This window comes from Lacerta agilis, chromosome 13 (genome assembly GCF_009819535.1).
Source record: "Lacerta agilis isolate rLacAgi1 chromosome 13, rLacAgi1.pri, whole genome shotgun sequence".
Taxonomy (NCBI): domain Eukaryota; kingdom Metazoa; phylum Chordata; class Lepidosauria; order Squamata; family Lacertidae; genus Lacerta; species Lacerta agilis.
Window position 1 is genome coordinate 50,196,751 of NC_046324.1, and position 25,439 is coordinate 50,222,189.

General features: G+C 44.8%; 1 protein-coding gene across 1 annotated transcript in view; it reads left to right on the top strand.

Annotated features, from left to right (window-relative positions):
• The window catches only part of SDK1 (sidekick cell adhesion molecule 1), a 557,065-nt gene that overhangs the window by 436,846 nt on the left and 94,780 nt on the right, over positions 1–25,439 (top strand). Inside the window, 7 exon segments of the mRNA XM_033167902.1 lie at positions 6,593–6,702; positions 10,620–10,693; positions 10,696–10,757; positions 10,759–10,770; positions 13,134–13,371; positions 22,183–22,298; positions 24,564–24,753. Coding sequence (XP_033023793.1) covers positions 6,593–6,702; positions 10,620–10,693; positions 10,696–10,757; positions 10,759–10,770; positions 13,134–13,371; positions 22,183–22,298; positions 24,564–24,753 — 802 coding nt within the window.

The window sequence follows — 25,439 nt, forward strand, 5'->3', positions numbered from 1 at the left end:
TTCAGCGCGTTGGTATCAGAGAGTTGCCAATGGCAACTACACCTCTGTATAAAGTTCAGGCCTTGGGGCCACATCGAACTGTTCCAGTTTGCTTCACACCTTCTCATAGGAAAATGTATGAAAGCTGCATGACCACCACATTCACTACTTGTGGATATATGTCTTGCAGGTTCTGCCTAACCATGCTGGGAAGCAACAGCCAGTCTTCCCATCACTTGGGCATGAAAGATATCTGGCTTGCACACTTTTGCCTACATGGTAGTCAGATGTGTTGCATATTTTGAAGCAGGTCCCAATTCATTAAAACACTTGCAGGTTTCTGGGCCATCAAACCCCTGATCAAAAAGACTCTGATTATGCCAAGTTAAAAAAAAATACTTTGGATCATAATACTGTAGAACTTGTTTCTAATGAAGATTGGAGAGCACAAACTATCACTTTTTGTGGAGTTCATATATGAAAATAACATAAATCATCCATGTTTTATCATAAATAAGCCCCAATGGGTTCAATGGCGCTTATGCCCAGTTAAGCCTGTATGGGATTGTAGCCTAAACAGGTCAACTGCTACCGCGTCATAGAGTTTATCTTAAAACTTCTTTATTCATTTACAGGAAAAGTTTTGTGCAGCTCGAAAACTCGTATGCTCACCAAGAGAAATGGTTCCAATAAAAAAGTGATATTGACTTCCTTGCATTGCCCTTTCCATTCTCGTTGGCCATCGTGGATATTGCCTCCCTACCAAAGTTGTCTTGACTTTAAACTTTATTCCTTTCCCATCCCATCCTCGTCAAAGAATTGATGATCAAGACAGATTGGAAATGCCGTTCATAAGCCAAGCAGACTAGGGAGAATATATAAGGGTGTTCTCTTGGACATTTACTGCGCCCTTGCAAAACTGTCATGAAAATTTACCAATGCAGACACAAGTGGGCAAGCTGAATTTTTCAAGGTCGATTTACCGTATTGTGAGCACCAATTACTTCAGATTCAAGTGAGGTTTCACACATCTGGTGTAAAAGGAATGTCTTTATAAGTTTTCTTGGAGAGAAAATGCTTTTGGCTTACATGAAACTTCTCATTGATTTTTATAAAGATCTTGATGTAAGGCTGCAGTTATTGAGGCTAAGAAAGCATGTTCGTGCCTTATATTTGATCTTTCTGTGCTTGAAAAATGCATTAGATATTGTGGGTCTTGCCATAAGCTAAACATTTATTTTCAGGAATGTCCATTTGGCATGAGATTGTGTCAGGAGAGTTTTGAGATCACAAACCTCGAATATGAATACTTGCTGAAATGGATGATAGGATTAGGCCTTGCACCTTATACTTCTTTCTGTTACTTTCTAAATAAGATTTTGTCAGCCTTAGTGGAGAAGTATTTGAAATGCACACAATATTTTTGCCAGATTGGTGTATTGAATCAATTATTCTTGTAGGCAAGTGTTTAATTACTTATTACATTTCTATCCCATCCAATGTAAGGGCTGTCAGATGTAAAGGACCAGGGCTTTATTAGCCTTTAATTAAGACAATAAAGCTCACAGCTGAACTTTGGGGGGGGGGGTTGTAGGTGAAGTCTGTGGCTAGTGGGTGGGGTACACAAGCAAAGTGTTCCTGCTCCCAATCTCTGGCATCTCCCTGTAGGAATGGGAAGGACCACCCCTTTTGCTTTTGAAACCCAAAAGAGCTGCTCCTAGTTAGCATAGAAAATACTGAGCTAGGTGGACCGTTTTTCTGACTCATACCGAGGCAGCATCCCATCTGTCTTCCTGCTCATGGAATTCCCATGCAAGATGGAGTTATGCTTTGGGTTGCTGGGAGAATGAAATATACAGGTGGTACGGGGTGAAATGGTTTGATGGTTTCTTCCTATGCTCACTTCTGCTGCAGTCCACAAACACCAATGAACCATCCTTCAGATATCTGAGTGCCTCCTGGTACAGCTTAGCTATTTGCTCCAAGCAGGAGAGCCTTTTGCTTCTGTGGGAAGAAAGGAGCTGAGATGCTGCCCCTTAAAAAAAAGGATGAGGCTTCTCAGGGACCTGGTGGGAAACACCCAGGAGCCCATCCTAAGCCTCTACTAACTCTCCATGTCCTTGTCTATTGGGCAGTGAGTTCCTCTATTGACTGGGAAACTGATTTAGCTCTGTTCTGGATTCTTGCTTGCCATTTCTATTGAGAGAAGGCAAAGTGCTCGGTTGCGTTTCCTTCCCCCCTTGTCTCCATTATAAAACAACGTTCAGCAATTTCCAGGCAAGGGAGATATAATTATTGTCTCTGGACTGCAGCCATTCTATCTATGGCCTCCCAGGGCCCAAAGCAGGTAGCAGGCCACCTGTCATCCAGCTGGCTTTTCAAGGAGGAATCTTCTCATATGCCAGGCATAACCTGAGTCAGCCATCCCCTCTGAGACCTTACCAATCATCTTCTTTAATGATTGAAAGCTGTGCTCTGGCTTGAAGACTCACTCGGGACATCCTTTCTTGGTGCTTGCCAGTATCTTCCCCATTTGTTGCTCCACGAGTGTAAATTGTTTAAAGAGTAACGTTCAGAAAGCTGCTCACTGCCCCGTTTCCTACTGTAGGCTCCTCACTGCACAGGGCCTTCTCTTTTCTTTTCCTGCTTTTTGATTTGTTTTATATTACTTCGAAAAATACCATGGACACCGATAGTCTACATCACGGACTGGCTGGATGCAGAGGATTGGTGGGAGGCGGCAGTGGGGAAACCCCCAAGGGAGACCCCTGGGAGGTCAGCTCAGAGCCATGGGATTATTGGTGGTGGGATGACGGTGAGTAGTCAGAGGGAGAAGGGGGGGCAGATTGGGAGGAGGAAGAGTCATATGCAGCGGAGGTAACAGGGTTTAGTGAGCAGGAAGAGTCAGGGCAGAGGACAGTTCAGACTCTGAGGCAGAAGAGGGTCTGGAGAGGTGTGGGGCCAGAACACTGAAGCCCAGGAGTCTCCCACTCCTGCTGCAGAAGCCAGGGAGGCTTCCTTCTCCAGCTGCGCCCATCTCCCCTTCCCCTTGGTCTCCCAGGGCACACAGGGAAATGAAGTGGGCTGAAATCAGTTGTTCACAGGCATAGTTTGAGACTGCTTGGGAAAGATGCAGGGAAGGAGTAGCATTAGTGGGTGCTGAGAAGGCGAGGCATTCAGTCTTCACCCTTGTCTCCTCCAGGCAAGATCTGCAGAGAAGGGTTGCTGGGACCACTAGACCAGAGTGCTTCTGTTTCACTTTGAAGAAAGAGTTAACTTTACTAAGTTCTGGAGATCTGTTGTTTTATTGCTGCCCTACATCTGACCTGAGCCCAGACAGTCTGTTGTGTTTATCTTTGCATTATTCCGTTTCTAGCCCACCTTTCTGTCATTTTATTTTCTTCATTTATTTATTGAATTTATATATACCCCTATACCCAGAGGTCTCAGGGCAGTTCGCAGAACAAAATCAAAATGTAAAACCACAATATATCAATACCCACCCGCACCCCTGCAAAAAAAAAGCCTGATTAAAAGCGGAAAGTTTTTGCCTGGCACCTAAAGGCCCCAGGCGTATTTCCCTGAGGAGAGCATTCCACAGATAGGGAGCCACTGCACAGAAGGCCCCGTTCTCATGTTGCCACCCTTCAGACCTCTCAAGGAGGAGGCACACAAAGAAGGACATTGGGGCTTTTAAGCCACTTTCCTGAAGTGGCTCCCCACGGCCACTAAGAGCCACTGTGGGGTTGCAGTCCTTTGTTGTGACATTTTACTGCTCCTGATCTCTGGTGTCCCCAGGTAGGACTGGAACGGACACCCACCTGTCCGCTTTGAACATCTGAATTGCTGCTGAGATAGATGGATCAATGGTCTGACTCAGTACAAGGCAGCTTCCCATCTTTCTTTCTCCTCATGGATTTCCCACGTACCTCATTGATTTTTGTGGATTGCAGTAGGAAGAGCACAGCGGGGAGATGGCCAGCCTTCAGTGGAAGCTTATTTTGCCCCCTCCCTGGCAGAAAGAACTGCTCTAGCAGCCAGTTGCCCTGGGACTGCAGAGCTGTAGACTCCTAGGGCCTGCAAGTGTCTGTTGTTTCTTCATTCTGTATTATTGCATTCTATATCATTGCAATCTGTTGCAAGCTACCTCAAGGATCATCTGACTGAAAAGTGGGGTAGAAACCTTCCAATTTAATTAGTTAAGGTGGAGCTTCAGCTAAAGATTGAAATTGTCATGATGACGAGAAAGACGGGCAAAGGGAACCGAAGAGACCTAGACCCAAAACAGCTCTGAGTGGCACTCCTCTTACTAAACCGAATGCGCTCACCGCTCTAATTGCCAATGCCTGTCAAATAGGGCTTGCATCAGAGGGATGCCCCACCTGCATCTATAGAAAATGGCTTTCAATTTAGTAGTGGAAATTCAAGCTGCATGTCACTTTCCGGACCCATTTTCTTAACTGTGGGAGGAACGCTGTGGGGTTGGGTTTTTTTTTTTGCGAATGTGTTGTTGCTCCAATAAGTTGGCGGCAACTGTTTATTGCTGTAAATTTTTTAGCCTGCTGTATCCTTCCCGCTGTTTTAGGACCTCGGCCATTGCTGCCTTCTTTTCCATCTCTTCCTCTTGAAGTGTGCCCAGCCCTCTCCCCTAAAGGTGCCACGGGGGGAAGAAATGCTTCAAATCCCTATTAGCGCTCTGACCCTGCTGGCGCAGTTCTTGCAGATGGGCTTTGCTGAGCTGGCTGTTGGCCACTTACAGTGGCTAATTAATACAAAGCGCTGCATAGTCTCCAAGCTGCTTAGCCAGCAGGGATATCTAAAGCTCCTTTGTTCTTCGTCTTTTGTTCCATTTCAGATCTTTGCACAGAAGCATGATCCTCCAATATCCCTGAGCTCTGGAAATGGATGCAATTTTTTTTCCACTCTGCAAAGTGCAGGAGGTAGTGTCCAGTGTAGATTTCAGACATTGAAGCAAACTCCTCAGTGTTTGAGTTATTTTTATTTTTAAAGATTCTAGCCCTCACAGCTAGAAGCATGTGGGCATTTTTATTTTTATTTGTTCAACAGGCAAGGATAGGCACCCTGGATCCACCTACTTTTCTAACCTACCTCTGTTTTTCTGAGTCCTCTTCTATATTTCAGGTGCTAGAAATGTGGTTTATTGTATACCCAGTGTATTCTAGAAAATTCCTTTTTCCGGGGCACTCAAACCCTATGAACAGCACAAACAGGATAATAAATACAAAAAAAAAATTAAAAAATTATGCTACCATGAACAAATAAAATGCATGTTTTTGCAAAGTTTACTATGGAAATTTATATGAAATTTGACAGTTGCAAAATAGTGGGTAGGGGCACGGTTGCACTTATAGCCCAGGGATGGTTTCATAAAATAACGTAGTGTGTGAAGAAAATAAGCTAAATGCTAAGAAACCAAAGTCCCTCGTGGACTGGATAATCTTGACATTTAATATGGCTTTACATGTTGTCATAAAACATTACTGACTCCTTGAGTTTTTATGAGTTACTCCCTGATAAGAGGCGCCTTGAAACAACAGCCCATGCTGGAAGTCAGAATGTTCCATGTTATCCCATACCTCATAACAAGAAATCAACCTCTGGGTTGGATCTCCACCACCATCATTGATCTTGTGTGGATTATGGATCTTTCTCTGTCTGCAAAAACCGATGCTTGGTTTACTGCTCAAACTACCGCTTGCTGGGCTTTTGGTACCATCAAGGATTGTTACTGATGGCTCCCCTGGGTTGCCTGAAAGCCAGCAGTTCACAAGGGAAGTGTAACCATGAGTTTTGTGTCCCTTTAAAGGAATAATGCAGGGGCGATGCCTGGGATAACTACTTACTTTGCCTGCAAAGGACTGCGTGCTCCTGGGCAAGATGGCCTCTTGGCAGATACCACCTGGAGAGGGCCTTCTCTCAGAGGCCAGGCTTCCTCAGTTGGGCGGCCTTGACTTTGCAGTGTCTTATCCATCTGGCACCCATTTTTAGGAGTTTTGTTTGCCTGAGCCTTCAGGGTCACTTAATTTGTGCTGGGTTTCCCCTCTTTTCGCGGTTTGGTTTGGTGCTCTCTTCCCATTTTTTAGCCAACAATCATTTTTTGGTTTTGAGTTTGTTTGTACTTGACTTGCAACCTGCCTTGAAAATGATGATCGAAAGTCTTGATCAGGGAAATGGGAACGGCAGCTCTTTGTTCCCCACTGAAGTGGGCACAGAGGTCGAGGATTGTATCATCAGTGTGGTATAATAGTTAGAGCATTGGACTAGGACCTGCAAGATATCAGGATTCACTTGGCCATAAAGCTTACTGGGTGAGCCAGTCACTCACTCTCAGTCTGACCTACTTACCTAACCTAGTGCTCTCAGTGTTCACGGAACTAAATAGAGGTCCTCGCCCCAAAGATATTACAAATTATAATTCAACTCAGGGGAAATAACAGAGGAAGGGGAGGTGAAGGGGTAAACAGGGAACCAATGTGTGATTCTCTCCACTGAAAAGAAAAAGGGCATGTCTGACTATATTCCAAGGAACATTTCCCAAGTGTGGTGTTGTCTAAATGACGAAGGAAAAAATAACTTCCCATCCTCTCCACAGGTTGGTGTTATAGGAGAGGAGGAGGAATGGATAACTTTGTGCGAGGTGGAGAAAGAATCAGATGCTCAGATGCTGGAGATCCCAAACCTCACGCCTTATACTCATTACAGGTGAGAACAGCAAGTAATTAATTGCTGCGCCAACACGCTATGGAGTTAGCGAGGAGCGGCTTCCCAGCCTGCAAGCAGCTGGTGGGAGGAATGATGGAAGGAAAATTTACAACCTTGAAAGAGTTTGCACTTCAATGACCCCACTTGAATGTATTTTAATTGTCACCCTTCACGTAGCAAAACTAATTAATCAATCTGGCAATGGGAGCAAGGTATGGTAAAGTGCACTGCTAAATAGTGCCGTTGAATAACTGAACACATACCTGATGCAGATTTTGTCTAGACTAAAAGTTGTACCAGTTTCAATTAAAATTGATCTTGTTTCATTGTGGGGAAGCTGAACTGAAATGGGCTGAATGCTCATTATATCACTTTGGCTTGATTCAGTGGGCGAAGTCAGTATAACTCAGTTCTCTTTTCTTCTCACCCCAACCCCATCATTCTACTTAAATGAACTCAGGGGTGTTACAGAACCAAACAAGACTCCCATCAATGTCAAGTGCCATGAGTAAGAGGGACATCCCGCTCCTAATTTAATTTAACAATTCTGCCTGCCCTTCTTTGACTATATTTGAAAATTCCACCTCCTTAGCCTGTGAAGCTGCCCCAGAAATGAAGATTTAAGGAGCAGTAACTTTTCTGAGGAAGGGACACAGGTGGCGCTGTGGGTTAAACCACAGAGTCTAGGGCTTGCTAATCAGAAGGTCGGCGGTTTCAAATCCCTGCCACGGGGGTGAGCTCCACGTTGCTCGGTCCAGCTCCTGCCCACCTAGCAGTTCGAAAGCACGTCAAAGTGCAAGTAGATAAATAGGTACTGCTCCGGCGGGAAGGTAAACGGCATTTCCGTGTGCTGCTCTGGTTCGCCAGAAGCGGCTTTGTCATGCGGGCCACATGACCCGGAAGCTGTCTGCGGACAAACGGCAGCTCCCTCGGCCTATAAAGCGAGATGAGCGCTGCAACCCCAGAGTCGGACACGACTGGACCTGATGGTCAGGAGTCCTTTACCTTTACCTAACTTTTCTGAAGTTAAGCAGGTCTGGTCTGGTTGATGCCTGAGAGGCATTATTCTCAGGCTTTGGTAAAAAAACAAAACAAACAAAAGATTTGGTGCAAAACTGGGGTGGAGACACTTTTAAACTGCTGCTTTGTTTATTGTTGTTGCTTTTTAATCTCTTGTTTACTATATTTGTTTTGCCTTAATTTTGTCCTGGAAATGTCTTTACATGAAAGCGCAGGCTGCACTTTCACCAGGTAGACAGATAAATGCAAATCAAACACTCCAGTGCAATTACTTTTAAATGACCTCACCGTTTCAATATAAAATTATATTATTACGTATTTCAATATAAAATGACATTGGGAAAAATTACATAGAAGGTTAGCTGCATATCAGTGTGGCACCACAAAAGCAGGCAACCAGTGGCACTTTCATCAACCTCACTTCCCTTCTCACCTCCTGCCTCTCAGCCACCATTGTTTATTTCACAATAAATGTGTTAGGACTTAAAGTGCCATGGGCTTGTTTTGTTGCTTCTGATCTAAGAGATTCTCTGGAAAGTATTTGCAAATGCATAAGGTTGCTGATAGCATTTCCCTTGTTCATACTTATTCCTCAGCATCAGCTTAATGTGTCCCTCTTGACAAGGCATTTCGGTCTAAATAAGTTATATCAAATGGTGAGGAACAAGGGCAAAGGTCTGTGGTGTTGCTATTTTAGCAAGTACTCTCACCATAGAACATTGTTGCCTAAAAGCATTCAGGGATCCTTGAGTGGAGGAGTTTTAGCAGCAATTGCTTTGTGAAGCACGTTCCCGCGATTCAGAAAATAGGCCTGGTGTATGTTTGACCAGATTCAGTTATTTTATACTGTAAGTCATCTGCTGCATTCATATATGCTTCTGATAAAGCTAAGTGTTGGGGCAGAAGTGGTGAGAGAGTTCTCCATAGAGGAGAATGGAGCACTTCTTTGTAAGAAACAGGGAGCAGGCTTCTTTCTGGCTTATTTCATTCCAGCTCGACACCTTGCTACTTTTACAGTAATGCATATGCATTTCCTTGGCTCTGTAGCCCCAGCCCTTTGAGTTGAAGTTGGGTGAAATTTTTCATCAGCATAATAGATTGCGTTAACAGCACTTTTGGATGTTTATGAGATCAACTGAATAATGTCACCTGGGAACAGGCATGAAGGAATATGCTGGGGAATAGCTCTGACTGACCTACTTGCTTATCATACTTAAAAGCTGTCCCTGCTTCATTTCCCTGTATCAGATTGCCACACAGGAGCAGGACAGGAGGGTGGGCAGGCAGGCAGGGGGACAGCTGGCAATGCTACCTGGGTGCATTGCTTGATGAGAAGTCCATTATATGACACTAGCTAACCCAACATAAGAGCTGCTCTGATCCATCCATTACGCTTTGCAATTGATCTCCAAACTGAATTTCTTCCATCACATTCACCATCCTTTTGAGCCCTCTGAAGCCATTGTGTGACTGTCCATAAGATGATGAAATGAGACGCGTCTCCCAAATGCCACTGGGCTTATCAGCTCCATCATCTTGCCAGGTCTTGGCACGGCATTCCTACATGATGAAAAGGTGGGAGGGAATATAAAGCACTAATTATTGGACTTAGGACTGCATCTTTGTCAAATGTGCTTCTTTTGTACTGTGCCCTGTCCAGTGTTTGGAAAATTAATGGTGTTGTTTTGCTTAATGCATTTTCCTTTAATGCACTTCCTTAACGAGATCTGAGCAGATAGACTAATGGCATTACACAAGCTCGCACAACCTTTCTTCAGTCCCAGTCTTTAATGCCAGAAAGCCAGCAGTCAGCAGGGACAAGTTGAGCAGCTAACGTGTTAGCACAAGGAAGCCTGAACGGACAGACTCTCCTGTCGCTTCTGTTATGGGTGGCCGCATGCACCTCTGATCCCTTTTCTAAACTGGTGCCATCACAAGGAGGAGTGATTGCTGTCATAATTTGGAACAAATGGGATTGATTTTGATCCAAGTGTTCATATCTGAAACCTACAATCTTGCATCAAAGGCAAGCTATTGGTTCCACGTCAACTGTGTTTGGGGAGGGATCATTAGGGAAGTGTTTGGCATTGGACTCATTCCAGAGAAAGTTGGACAAACCTAAATGGATTTAAGGATACGGTTGCTTCTTTCTGGATTGAACTCAATCTGATAGCCACATTTGCAAAGAGAAGGGAAGCAACCTCCAATGGTTTAATCAGTGGGTTAACCAACTAAAGCTTTAGGTAATGATAGCCAGTTCTAATTGGGGAGAACAAATTTTAATCAGGGAGGCTGAGAGTCAAGCTCACCCTTGTTCATTATTAGATGCTGTTTGGTCTTCGTGTGAAACTGTAATAAAGAATGAAATAATAAAGATGAAACAGGGAAATATTCAGGTACTGAGGAGAAACAAACCATGACCTCTGGCCCAGCGTGACATTCCAACTAGGAATCCTGGTTAGTTTTGCTCCAACAACCATGATCAATAAGCCAAAAACAAACCTTGGCCACAGTTGGTGGCATGTTGGGAGTGAAATTTTAGAAACTAAACTTTCTGTAATTACTTGAAAGCCCAAACAAGAATCTGCCATTTTCTTATATTGCGCTTTCCAATATATATATTTGACCTGTTCAGTGGGCTGTCATTATCATTCTTTCAGTTTGAGTTATCTGATCAAAAAGAATCTATTTGCCCCTTGAAAATCTCACAATTGTAACAGAGCAAGGAACATACAACCACCTGCCATTTACCAGTATCTTTGACCAATGCTGCTGTTAGTCACTTTAAAAAAATCAGTTTGATGAAGAAGGATTTCCAGAGGTTCTGTTTTCAACCCTACATGGCTCTTCTAAATCTTTCTGTACACTTTCTGTTTGTTCCTCTCTGTGTCTCTCAGGTTCAGGATGAGGCAGGTGAATGTGGTTGGGCAAAGTCCACTCAGCCAGCCATCGCGCGTCATCCAAACTCTCCAGCACCGCCAGACATTGCGCCAGGGAGTGTGACTGTGCGCACAGCCAGTGAGACCAGCTTGTGGGGTCCGCTGGGTGGTAAGTTGATCATAGCAAGGCAGCGTAGGAGGAGGAACAACATTCAAACTGTTCCTTAGGCAAGGAGTCCAAAACTCACAAATGACTTTCGCAGAGAAAGCCATTTATTTCCCTTTTCCCAGCACTGCGGTCATATCTGAAGCTCCACATTTCTGGCTATATGCCAGGATAGGATGTGCTCACTAATGGACCAAACAATAAAAGCATAGCAAGGAATTATAAATGTGATATAATTGGAATAGACCAGATGCTGCCTCTTGTTTGTTATGGTGATGTGTTTCTGAAGAAATGCCATGAAATTTGGTTCATTGTGTAGCCACTTTCATCCTAAGTTACTGAAATTGCAAAGAGATTTTTTTCCCCCTACACAGAAGGAAACAGTGCCAATGTGGAGGTTATATCCATGTGATAGATTGCAGAGCTAAGTGATTAACTCTGGAATCGGGTGATAAATTGCAGGGCCATTGATAAATGAATTTATCATGTGTCTTTGACTGCTGTACCCACCCCTCAGCCTATCTGACTGAAATCCATTCCATTATTCCAATTTCCTCTCCTATTCCACTCCAAACAGCCTTCCCAAGGATATTTCTTCCTGGTTATATTCTCAGCACCCAGTGGATGCTTCCAGAGGTTATTACGTAAGACGGGAACTGCAGCAGCTCGCCTGGCAATCAGGAAAACGTTCTGTGCATACGTTTTCTGAATGCTCAGAACCCCTTTGAATTCTCCAAGTCATCGGGGCATTCCTATAACAACAGGAAATGAATGTCTGCTCGTATTTGGCATCTGGTCTCGGGAGCCTGCTGCTCAAGGAGAAACGAGCTGCAGATCCCGCCAGGTGCACCCAAGCTTTTGGTATGTGCCTAAAGTAGCTCTTTGGATCCCAGTCAAAGAGGCGGGAAGTTATTGTAAGCAGAGAAGATGGATGAATGGCAGAGAGCCAGTGAGGCAGGCAAAGATGAAAGGGGCGTATCATGTGACTTTGCAATTAACTGCATTAATATTGTTGCTGGCCATTTGTGCGTCTCTGATAATGGTCCAAAAAGAACTATCAGCTCCAGAGATTTTACACCCATGAATTAAAGCCTCATTTATGGGCCAATGAGACAAAAAAGAAGAAGGAAGAAAGGAGAAAATTTTGTGCTTCCTGGGTTGAGGAGCAAAGACAGACCTGCCTATCTGCAATGTGCTTGCAAGTTGTGGCAATGTTGAGCTGATCCTGTGCAGGGTTGGGATTAGAGGAGTTTCCTGCTCCCTTCCCATCACTCCCCTTCCACCGAAGTGGATATGCACATGACTGATCCACTCCAGGGCTGGCCACTGCAAGCCTTAACATCAAGGTCCTAAATGCATACAGTCACACCTTGGAAATCAAACGGAATCCATTCTGGAAGTCAGTTCGACTTCCAAAACGTTGGAAAACCCAAGTACGGCTTCTGATTGGCTGCAGGAAGCTCTTGCAGCCAATTGGAAGCCGCGGAAGCCCCACCAGACATTCAGCCTCCAAAAGAACGTTTGAAAACTGGAATACTCACTTCCAGGTTTCGATCGTCCGGTAGCTGATTTGTTCGCGTTCGAGATCCAAGGTACAAATGTACTGGTGCCAAGTTCCATGTTCATGGTCCGCAAGTGAACAAAATATTACAGTGTGACATGTTCCTGTTCAGGTACCAGCGAGCCAGCCAGCTAGGTGTGCCCTGTTCCAAGATATTCCATTTCATTCCACCTCTCCCTCATGTGAGAGAGGAGGGGCGGTGTCCGCCTGTCAATGAACCTTCAACAGTCTTTGGCCACTGAGCACTCTCACTCCTCATTAGGGTGTTCTTGGGTTTCCCCCCTAAACTCCTGCAAGCCCCCCTGAAATATACTCGGAGTCCAGTGTGAATTTCATGCTCTTTATTCAGCTCATAGTAGTGAGGAATGCAGTTCCCCCAAAACGTTTGCTTTATATACACTATTTACACAATGGGCCCCACGTGATTGGCTAATTCCGGGATACTCCTGTATGCCAATCGGAGTGCGGATTCACTTCCACCTGGAGCTGGATTGGGTGGCTCCTGCGGACCAATCAGACTGCTGCAATCTCAATCCTATTGTTCTGGGACCAGTCAGACTGCTGCAGTTTGGATCCTATTCAACTCAGTACATAACACCCCCCCCCTCAAAAAACCCTTCCAGATACCTCCCTCAGGATCCACACTTGGAGAATGTGATGTTGGTATATGGTGTTTCCTCCTGTTTGTGCCAACTGAAAGATCTGACCCAATGTGGGTGACATATGTCACAGAAGACCACATCCTGCGCTTTCAAGCCTCCATCTTGCCCATCACTAACATGCCACCCTTTCCTTCCTTGCCCAGCCTCTGCCTGACTCCCAGTACAATGGGAACCCGGAGTCAGTGGGTTACAGAATCAAATACTGGTGTGTGGATGTGCAGCCTCTGATACTGACAAAGGTAATCAATGATCGGCTGGAGAGGGAGCACACCATTGAGGATCTAGAGGAGTGGACAGAATATGAGCTGCAGATCCAAGCTTTCAACGCCATTGGGGCAGGACCCTGGAGCGAGGTGATGCGAGGTCGCACGCGGGAGTCAGGTAGGTTGTGCGGAACGACTCTCGGTGATCGCCAAACTCCTAAAACGATACCTGCTTTTCCTTATGATTTTACACTGGCCTGCTGCTGGCTTGTTTAATGTAATTATATCCTGCCTTTCTCCCAAGCTGGGATTCGTGGCTGCCTCCACCATTTAAAGACACCGTTATGAAGTACAAAGTAATTAGATGACATGAAAACAATGGTTACAATACATTAAAGCGCACTTAGAACCAGCATTAAGGTACAGTTTGCCCTGACAGAACCCAGTGGTCAGCATTGTCTGCACTTCAGTTTCCAAAGACCTGTCTGAAAATGAGGGTCTTAGCCTGCTGGCAGAGGGATGGCAAAAGAGGAGCCAGTCTATTCTCCCTTGGAAGGGAATCTCAGCATCTGGGAGCCGCCACAGAAAATGCATTCTCTCTGTGTCTTGTGTGACTACTAAGTGTGTTGATGGGGCTTAGAGAAGATGCTTATCTGAGGATCTTAGCACCCAGGCAAGTTCATATAGGGGAACATGATCTTCCACGTAGCCTGGGCCCAAGGCAAGCTGATGTTGGATTTATTATTTATTTATTGCATTTCTTTGGATATATATGTATATAAAAGTCTCAAAGCAACTTAGCAATATGCTTATGCTTTGAGGGCACTTTTACATAAGTCATATGCAGCTCCCTGATGCAGACACAGCGCCCCGAGGCACAACCTTCCTTCTTGCCCAGGGGGCAATAAGACAGAACATGGAGTGCAAGAGACTAAGGCACAAAGTTTAGCTTCGTATCTCTGCTGTTGAAAGCCATTTGAAAACCTTACTAGAGGTATCAATAATAAATGGGGATTAGACAAATTCGTGGAGGATAAGGCTGCCAATGGCTATGTTTTACCTCCAGTGTCAGAGTCAGTCGGCTTCTGATACCAGTTTCTGGCAATTGCAAGTAGGGAGAGCATGACTGTGCTCAGCTGCTGCTTGCATGCTTCCCAGAGGCATTTGATTTATCACTGTGAATCGTGGACTTTGGTCTGATCCAGCAAAGCTCTTTGAAAACTACACAATACATACAAATTCATGGGGGGGGGGGTTGCCCTGAAATTTGTAAATGAAACTCCTGCACAGGAGATATGAATTTTGTGCAGAGGACTGCATGTGAGGGGTGGTTGAGCTGAACTCATTACCTTGTGGCCATTTTCTTGTGTTCAGCATCATCCCTCTGGTTACCTTTGCTTGATGGCCTCAATAGTAAGGAATCCTGACCAGAACAGTGACTCACTCATAGATGCAGTGGGTGGCCTCCTCTGAGGGTGAGTCATTCTGCCTCTTGCCCGCATTGGAGGTGATTGGATCATTCGTTCAGTCCCTGTGCAAAGAGACAGCAGAACTCCCTATTCCATTTTTGCTGATTTACTGGGAGGCTGATGAAAAGGAGGCCACCTAGAGCCTCGTAGGAGCCTTTAATTATGAAATCAATTTCTTTCTCATTGCATGCTAGCAGCCCTCTCAAGCTGCAGAGAATTTGCTCAGGGAATGACAGGTACAGACTTCCTCAGCTACTAGTTATTAGAACCTCTGGGCGGCCAGGGAGGGTGGGCACAGAGAAATAGGTTTCAAAATGCATCTGTTATTTTGCTTTCTACAACCTCTGCCAGCACATCTCTCAACAGCAACATTTCACCTCTTGTAATCTGTGAACGTGCTTACTTGGGTGGTCCAGGTTTTGCAAGGAGAAATATCCACCAGGCAAGGCTCTGGGACTCCTGCCCAGCGGCAGCAAGACGAGGGATAAGCAATGCTCGCTCATTAGCATCTGCGGAAGGTAGTTATTAAGCTGTTATCTAGATAACTTCAAGCAAAGCTCCTCTCTCTCAGCTCCAGCCCACATGCATCCAATGTAATTTACCTTTCTGCTGCGGGTGAATAATTGAGCGGAGTGACCTTTCTTGAATTAAGTATTCAACAGTGAAAGTAAATCACAGTCTTCGCTAACCTGCACAATGAGCAAGGGTTGTGTTTGCAATTTGTCTCCATAATCATAGAGGGGCTGCCCATTGCTACTGCATGGTTAAGGCTGGGTCCCATTTATCACTTTAAACAAGATTTCAGCCTTTTTTCTTGTTATAAACAGCTCAGCATCCCCAAATTTGCATATTTTCATTAGTGCTGGGGTAAGGGTTCAATTAAAGCCAGAGGAGCCGTGGCAGGATGCAGAAGCGAGAGAGAGTTGGTGAGGGTGACAGTGACAAATAAGTATGATGCACTGATACCCATTGTACATAATCAGTGCTCACCACATGACCCGTTTCAAGCATCTCTATGGGGTCAGTAGAAAACAGCTAGGTTTATGGGCACACCAGTCCCCCAACCACTTAAACAGGAGTTTGCAGAGTTAATCTGATTTAATTGTGCTCAGTGGTCACCATATTTACTCAGGCATACATTCCATAGATTTCAGTGAGATGTGCAGTAACCATATGGCCATTTTGCCACGTGCCAAACTCCACATTCTTAATACGTCTATTTTTTTAAAAAAAAACAAAAACAAATTATGAGCTGATCTTTAGTGTTCAGTCACATCACATGATTCAAGGAGGTAAGAGCCCATAATCCTAACCTTACCTCCACTACTGCCCCCATTTTGGTTTCTGCGGGATTGCAAAGACAATCAAAGCCATCAACACAAAACTGTTCCCACAGCACCCAGTTGGCCAGGTGGAACTGGAGTAGCCCATGATTTTTTGTGCATATTTGCCAGTCTAAGCAGTGAGAGGCAATAGCTAGTCTTAGAAAGGAGGTGGGTCTCTCTAGATCTGCCTCTTCTTCAAAGGAAAGGAGTCTTCTTCATTCAATAGTGTGTGCCTTGCATACAGGAAGCCCCAGCTTTGATCCCTTCTTCAGATGAAATAAAACCTGGCTTTTGAAGGGCTGGAAGAATTTCCTTTCCAAAACCCTTAATAACTGCAGTTTGAGGCTTTGCCGTTAGTCTCAGGAAAGCTAGATAGGGATATTGCTGCTGTTTTTTTTTTTTTTTTACCAGTAAAAGGAAGGTTCTCATTTGAGGGGCGGCAGGAAATGTGGCAGAAACAAGATGAGCAATTTAGTCACCCAACCCATTCGGGACAGGACTTGGGATTACAAGTAGCTGGATATTTATGTATTATTTTTTAACAATTTATATCCTGCCCTTTGTACATAGACCTCAGGATGAGTTACAACAGAAAAAAGTAAATTTGCAGGTGCAATCCGGGTAAATATATGGGGTTCCTGCCTTAGGAAAATCAATAATTCCTTTATTCAAAAGGAAAATGTCCTTGCAGGATCTTGGGTTGGCGGTAGCTGAGCTTCAAAAATGGCATCTTTGGCAATCACTCTTAGCCGAGTAAGATTGTCTTTCATGAACACAGTCTTAACAGTGAGTCCGCTCACTGTGGATGTCCTTCCACAGTGGGGACATAGGTTTATGGGCAGGAGTTGATCATGTGAGGGTTTGCCAAACGTGCCTTCCTCTTAGCACGTTTCTCCCTTTTGTCCTGAGTATGAGCGTCTTCAAAGTCCACAACACCTTTGGTAAAGGCTGTTCTCCAATTGGAGCGCTCGCAGGCCAGTGATTCCCAATTGTTGATGTTTATACTACATTTTTAAAGATTTTCCTTGGGAGCGTCTTTAAACCTCTTTTGTTGACCACCAGCATTACACTTTCCATTTTTTAAGTTGAGAATAGAGTAGTTGCTTATCTACTGGTATTAACCTAATTGCCTGCTGCAGTTTATATATGCTACTCTTATTCCAGAGCTTGGGTTTGGGCAAAAGCACACACTTTTGCAACACACTTGAAAGATTGGTGGAACTGCTAGACACATGGCCATATTTTAATGGGCGGCCTTCAAAGCTCTGGTGCCACTACACATTGAATCAGAAGCTGCAGCTTAGCAGGTTACTAGAAATGGGCAGTTCGGAATATATTGCTGGGGCAAGCAGGGGCAAGGGCAACTGGAAACTGGGAGGGAATGTTCAAGGAGCAGAGGATTAGCACATTTGGCAGGAAAGATGGCAGAGATCATTCATGTGGGATTTTGAACTGAAAAAGAGCAAGCCCCTCTGACTGTGGAATGCCCCCATGCTGCTCACAGCAATCCTTAGAGATGTTGCAACAAGAGAAGTCTGTCTTTCCCCCTAGCAAGGCCAAGAGACACAAATAATATGTGTGGGACTTCCTGAACAACTGTAGGCTCCTGCGCATTATCTCCTAGCCTACATGCTACAGGAAAGCAACACTGCAGTGCGCAACCTGAGCTGCATCCTGAATATCAGTCTACGAAGCTCTGAACACCTTGACCCTTTCCTCTGAATGTGGCCATGATAATCTAATTAATAGCTGACTTTATCAACTATGTAGCTGTGGATATGCGCTATCTGGGGGCCAGTACATATAAGGGCAGCAGGAACACCATGCATCAGAAATGAATCATGGTGTGAAATAGAGGAGTTATTATTATTTTTAAAAAAGAAAAGAAAAGAAGTATCCATGAAAAGGTTCTGTTCATACAGTGGCGTTCCTGTTAACTCTGACTTGAACTATGCAGTTTGTGGAGGGTGCTTGGAATTCTCTGTTAGCGGTCACTTGCCTCGCCACCCACTAAGCAGATCAAAGTTCTAAGGAGGCAGGGATTGACTAAACCATTAAATCAGTGCAAGTTTGTGGTGTAGATATGTCCCCGAAGCAGCTCTACTATGACTTTCCAGCAGTGGAGGACTTGAATTTACAGAGCTTAGTCAGTCTTATGGACAAGGAAGTTTAAATAACTCAAGGTTCTTATGAACCCATAGAGTTTAGGCTTTTCACCTTGTACTGAAACACATTTTTGCAAAGGGTTACCTCCTCCTTCTTTGAACACACACACACACACACACACACACACACACACACACACACATTGTGATAGTAACCCAGTTAACTTCAGGAGAGCTCATTTGCAAAAACAAAGTACCCACCTTCTGCTTCATCTTTCAAAATAACTATGGGATAAAGAAGAGCAAATGCATTGCATTCCTCCTGCCACTGACGAATGGTGAAATTGGCCTGGAAGGAACATGGAAATTTGTTTGGGTCATGGGGATCAGGACAGGGATGTCTGTTTTGTGTCAAAGAAGCAATCTACAAATAAACCACAGGCAAGGTTGATGTGATAAAAATGCTGGAAACCCCATGAAGACATCCTTGCCGTGGAGGGAGGGGACAGTTGGTATCAGTCGCTTTCCTCCCTATTCAATTTATGCAGTTATAATTAACTACTGAATTGACTGAAGCTCATCTGATTAATCGACTAAGGTTTCTGAATTTGGGAGATAGATTAGGTAGAGAGAGACAGAGAGAGCTTGTGGTTTCTGTGGATTTGTTTACAAACCCAAAAGGACCCAATGTCAGATCTTATCTGCTCATACTAGGACCTCCCCATAATCACCACCTTTTTGATCATTTAAACGTGTGCCTCAAGTGGCCTTGGCCAAAGCAGAGAGGGAAGACAAGCCACATTCTCTGCATTGTTGGGGCTTAGACTCCCCCTAGCAGTGATCCTTCATTATACACATCTTTTTTAAAAAGAAGAAGATGTGAAGGCCGTTTCAGCCTCTTGTGAACCATCCAGAGTGCTGGTGTTGGGGGATGGAGTGAAAGAGATGCTTTGGCTTCTGAACCAGAGAAGAAAGGTATTCATCCAAATAAAGAAATCATTCCCTCCTTGCATGGCAAAATCAAACAAGTGAATATCTGAGCAAGAGCGGCTTGGAAAACGGCTGGTTTTCTTTACACTGAAATCTGGCACACCTCTTTCTCGTGCCCTATGAAGTGATTCATGTGGGAGTAGTGCTTTGTGAAGATCTACGGATAAGGCTGTGGCAGCCGTCCAAAGACATTTGTGGCTCCCGGCAATCTATATTCCTTTAACATAATTATATCCTTGTGGAGGATAAATCTAGGAGAAGATGGGGGGGGGGAATCCAGCATTGGGAGAAGCAGGGGGAGTGGGGAAGACAAAACTATATTGCCAGCAAAAGCAGAGGCGCTCCATTTCTCATGCCCCAGCTAATTGCTAACAGAGAAACTGCTGTGCTGATAACCTGGAGCCTGCAGAAGTACAGGGTGGAGTTTCCTTATCCTTCCTTCAGAGGAACATGAAAATAGTAGCTATGGACTCAGTGCTGGATGAAAAGAAATGGGGACTGAGGCTTGCCTGGTCAGGAGCATCTGAGACTCTGAGATTTCAGGGCCCAAACCTGAGACATAGGGGCACCTCTCTGGTGATGTCACAGGCCAGAGCTTCTTTGTGCTCCCTTCCCATCATTGAGCCCTGGAGAAGGAAGTTAAGTGGGAGAGGATAGGAGGGAGCAGACCTCCAAGAGCCTATGCAGTAATTTGCAGCTGGGCTCATTCATAAATCTATGGACCCCGCTTCCGCACAATGGTCTGCTACCAGAGATGCTTCTGGGCATCCTGGAGGCCAGAGGCCTCTCTCATCATGGTGTGAAGGTCACAGGCACCTTTGATAAGCTGCTCCCCTTTCAGCACCATAAGGCAGAGCCCCACAACTGCTTCCAGACCGGCACTAGTGTGGCTTCAGCACTGAGAATAAAGCCTATTTCTCTCTCCTCCAACAATCACCTCAAAAGGCCTTTAGAAGTTTCCTCCCTCCCTCCAATGGTCTCTGAAGCTCGGCAGGTGCATCGTGCTCTTTGAGAAACTGTGCCCTATAGACATTAGAGTGTGCGTGTGGAGTAGGGGGTGAGGCATAAGCAGCTAAATAAAATTTAAAAATCTCCGTCAAGACCTTTAAAGCAGCCTCCAAATCTAATCGCGTTAACTGAGTGGTGTTAGCTTTGCCTAAAGGAGCTGGGGGGGGGGCGAGGGGGGAGGAAGTAATGCGGGGAAAATACATTGGATTTCTCCCTGTCTGGCGAAAGTTAGTGACAGTAATTCTGTTGTGACCTTTATATTGCCAACTTGGCTTTAAAAGGGGGGTGTATTTGTTTTGTTCTCTCTCTCTCTCTCTCTCTTTTACAAAATAAAAAAGTAACATACTTACTTAGGCCATGTCACATACTAAGCACTGAGCTCAGGTGGCTTTTTAAAAGGGTCAGGCAAGATCATTGCCTAGCTGGGAACAGAATCATGGAATTGTAGAATCATTGAATTGCAGAGTTGGGAGGTACGCAAAGGGCCGTCTAGTCCAACACAAAATGCACAAGAAAAACAAGAACAAGAAAAAGCACAAATAACCCCTCACCCCAAACACATTTTAAAAGCCATAGAATGTTAATCTGCTGAACACCTGGCCAAGAGGAATGTTTCTGCCTAGTGCGTAAAAATAGGTAATGAAGGTGCCAGGTGAGCCCCTCTGGGGAGAGTATTCCACAAGCGGAGAGCCACCCATTCTTGCTTTGCCACCTTCCTGACCTCGTGTGGAGGAGGCACACTAAGATGGGCCTGAAATGATGAGAGCAGGGGCCGTGTCGGTTCATATGGGAATGTGTGGTGGTGATGGTGAGATGCCGGATGCTAGAAACCTAGGGAGTTTCTGGGAAGAGCTTTTGAGTGTCTGAGAACCTATGGGGGAGAGCTACTTCCAGAAAGTGCATGATGAAGAAAGCACAGTATTTGGGGACACTTCCTTGTGGTGGCTTACTGAAATGGGCCAGGAGAGGGTCCTTGGCTCTGGATCCAGACTATGGATCCTGAGGCTGCTGGTTTTCTTCCTTGAAAAAAAACACATTCTTTTTCTTCATGCTAACCCTATTGGCATCTCGGACAATTACGAGCAGGGGAATCCACATTATCTACAAAATAGAGTAGATTATGTATGCCTGGCAGTTGGTATTAATTAACAATGGTCTGCAAAAGGTAGACAGAAACTGTTCAAGTAAAGAGGAAGAAGCATTTTGATTCAGGATGATGGATTGAATTTGTTGTTGTTGTTCATTTATTTAAAATATTTTTAATCCATCCCCCTTTGACCAAAGATTGTACTATTGAAAACAATATTAAACACACACACACTTAGGATACACTTAAAACAACATGATAGGCCAAATAAATTACAGCAGACAACCTTTATTCAGGTGACATAGAAAGACTAAGTAAGTGGAAGCATTTTTGCCAGCAAGTGAAATACAAAAGTGGTAGATCCTGGTTCATGTGCCTGGGAATGGTGTTCACAGACTGGGTGCCCATCACAAGGTTCTGTCCTTGCTACCCTCAGATGGTGAGGGCATCCCCAGCAGGCCCTAGGTGCAGTTCAGTATTCAAAACTCCCATTGTTCTAGGCGCGTTTTGCGACAGGGAATTTCATTAGCACAAGCAGTTTCTGAGCTCTGGGCACAGTACTGCACTAACATTTCATGTTAAAACTGCACAGTGGAGGGAAAGGAGGACCTTTTTCTGCCTCCCCACTTCCAGCCACTTTCCGAAAACTGGAGAAGAGATCCTCTTAAGAATATTTGAGGGGTGGACAGGGGAAGCATGGCTTTGTTTTTTCCAGTCTTCAGATGAGGACCAGACCATGTGAAAACGAACATAAGATTTTAGTTGCAGTTCATTCATTTTCAGCTTTGTATTCTTGTTATAAAAAAGCACGCCTAGACATTCTGTTGTGGTGCCCATAACCTAGGTTTAAAGTGTCATTTAGCTCCTAGCTTTCATATCTCAGTTTCTGACACTAACCCTAACCCTCTGTGCCCATTGACCATTGGAAATGACTGGGAAAATCCTAGATGATGAGCGAATGGATTTTATCAGTTTCTAATGTCTATTAAATCTGGACATTTGCAGTTCCTTCGGCTCCCCCAGAGAACGTGTCGGCTGAAGCTGTGAGCTCCACTCAGATCCTCTTGACCTGGGCGGCTGTCCCTGAACCTGAACAGAACGGGCTCATCCTTGGATACAAGGTAGATCTTCCCAAGCGCTCCTGAGTCTTTTCTGCCTTTGGATAAGCAACGTGTTGTTTTTACTTGATTTTGTTGTTATCTGTGTACTAGTAAGTATTGGGGTATTAAAGTCCCGGCAACTGAGCTAAGTGCTGTAAGGTGTATCCCAGAGCTACAATCCTATACAGATCTCCTGTATTTTAGCTGAAAGGTTCCATTCTAAAGAATTTAGGCATCACTACTAATGTCAGACTGAAACACAATGAGCTGAAGAGAATCCTGTGGCACAGCATATTCTGTGCTACATCACTTAAGCTATCAGCAGTGAGATCTCCCTACAGATACAAACAAGCAGACTGAAAAAGTTCGTTTTGCAGGACAGGTTATCAGTTCGAGTTACTCAGAAGACTGCAGTTTGAACGTTCAGTCTTCAGCGTACAATACAGCATACATGCGAGTTATTAAAGACTTTAACTTGTCTCTTGTGTACTGTTTAGCTAATACCTTTGACATCCTGCTAACATGCACCAATGACTAGGAGATGCTAAGTTGATTGCTTGTTTATGGATGGCAACTACCATCTACCTGACAAGACTAACCCTTTGCTGCGTGTTTGTTGGGGCTGGCAGGGCAGGTGTGTTTGTGTGTGAGAGAGACAGACACTCAGCACGGCAACACCAGTCAGCATACCTCATGGACCTATTTTTTTGGTTTTTCCTCCTTCCAAGGTTTTTTTGTAATGCTTTTTGATACTTTTGCAAACCTTGGCATTCTCCCAAGCCTGCTGATACCCCCTGATTTGGCTACATAGGAATTGGCAAGAGGTTTGCCATTGGTACATAGGATTGCATACATATGTCCCCAGTTCTCTCTTCTGAGAAATAGCGAAGTTACCAGGCAGAGGCCTTCTTGGTAGTTGCACCCAGGGCTATCTTAAGCATATCCGGTGCCGCATTGCAAAGATCCCCCCGGCGCCCGCCCCCCGGTTCCCCAGAGTGGTTGACCTTTTTTTGAGGGAGCTGACACCACACTTAAACATTATCTCTAACAAGCCCTTAGAACAAAATAAAATGAAAAGACATAAGGAAATCTAATAAAGTCCTCAATTCCAAAGCAAGACTCATTCAAGACTCAGCAATTCTTGTAATTCATCCTCATGATTCAAATCACCACATATCAAAAAGTTAAAGCAACCACCAGTTTGTTGTTCTTTAAATAAATTGATAAAGACTCAGAGAATGAAGTTCCCGGCCAATTTGTGTTTAAGTGCAAAGCTGAGATTTTCAAATATTGGGGGGGGGGGGGGTAAAGCAGCGACATCCTGAACCTTAAAAGGACCCAAAACCTGGGTCACAAAGGCTGCAGCCCTAACTGCACTTACCTGAGAGTAAGCCCTGCTGAATCTAATAGGACCTTAAAACCTGTCCCCGTATTTAAAGGACTTTTTGTTGCTGTTTGTTTGTTTTTAACCACTAACTGCACGGAGAGCACACTCTCGGGTCCATCCTTACCTCCGAACTGAGTCCTAATGGTAGTGCGCCCCCCTCTACTTCCCCTCCCACTGCCCCAAATCTGAATGAATCCCTCCTCCACCTTTTTCCTCGAAGGAAGGGGCGGGGGGGCGATGTTCTCGGCGCCCCTCCCTGTCCTCCTCGCCCCCTGTGCTGGGCAGCTCTAGGCTCACTTGCCGCGCGGGCTTCATCAGCAGTCCCGCTACTGTCACGGGGCAGCCAGGAGGGAGAAGGGCGCAGAGGCGTAGCAAGGTCAGGTAGTACCCGGTGCAGACATTTTTTGGCACCCCCACAGATTTTAATGTTTTGCAAAGGGTCCCCCAAAGTTGTTTCCCCAAGAAACAACTTCATTCACCTCAGCCATTGGCCATAGCAAAAAGAGAACATTACAATAAACACAGAACAAAATAAAAGTTGATTGTAAAAACACAGTTTAGAGTAAGACGCCCCTGGTTGCACCTACCCTGTGGAACGCCCTCCCATCAGATGCCAAAGAGATTCACAATTATATGACTTTCCATGGACATCTGCCTGTGGCAGGAAGCTTTTAATGTTTGGTGTTTTGTTCTGTGTTTTTCTATTTTGTTGGAAGCCACCCAGCGTAGCTGGGGCAACCCAGTGAGATGAGTAGGGTACAATAACATTTTTGTTGCCATCCCTGTAAAATAATGTTCCTGGAATGCCTTGCTGCTTGTGGGGAGCGAGGTAATGCTCACCATCCTTTTCATATCATTCTATATGTATTTATCATACTCTTCTTTCCCCCCTACTTCAGATTTTGTTCAAGCCCAAAGATGTGGAAAGCAAATTAAGCAGCCAAGTCGTGAGAGGGAACCACACCCTTTCCACCCTTCTAGCTGGTTTGCGGAAATATGTGCTTTATGAGATTCAGGTGCTGGCATTCACACGCATAGGGGACGGGATCCCCAGCTCCCCTCCGGTCATCGAGCGAACTAAGGACGATGGTAAGTGTATGTGGATCACTAAAACCTTCTAGCTTTTTGAAAGATACTCGGAGTCCAGTGTGATTTTCATGCTCTTTATTCAGCTCATAGTAGTGAGGAATGCAGTTCCCCCAAAATGTTTGCTTTATATACACTATTTACACAATGGGCCCCACATGATTGGCTAATTCCGGGATACTCCTGTATGCCAATCGGAATGCGGATTCACTTCCACCTGGAGCTGGATTGGGTGGCTCCTGCAGACCAATCAGACTGCTGCAATCTCAATCCTATTGTTCTGGGACCAGTCAGACTGCTGCAATCTCAATCCTATTGTTCTGGGACCAGTCAGACTGCTGCAATCTCAATCCTATTGTTCTAGGACCAATCAGCCTGCTGCAGTTTGGATCCTATTCAATTCAGTACATAACACTTTTTGTGGCCGTGCAAATCAGCAGCTAATCAGGTGGATTCCATTTTTAATCTCAAAGAACCAGATCCTCCCCTAATGTAAAGAGGCACAGTCCTATTAGCTTCTAGCTGAGAATCTGCTCCCAAAAATTGCAGTCTATTTCCCCCCCTCCTCCCAGTAATTGACAAAAAGATTGTTTCACTCTAAAACCTGATATTTTATTGCCAGTTCCAGCCTGAAGCAAATTTTTACAGCCCAATTATGAACTCCTACAGAAATCCAATCATAGTAATAA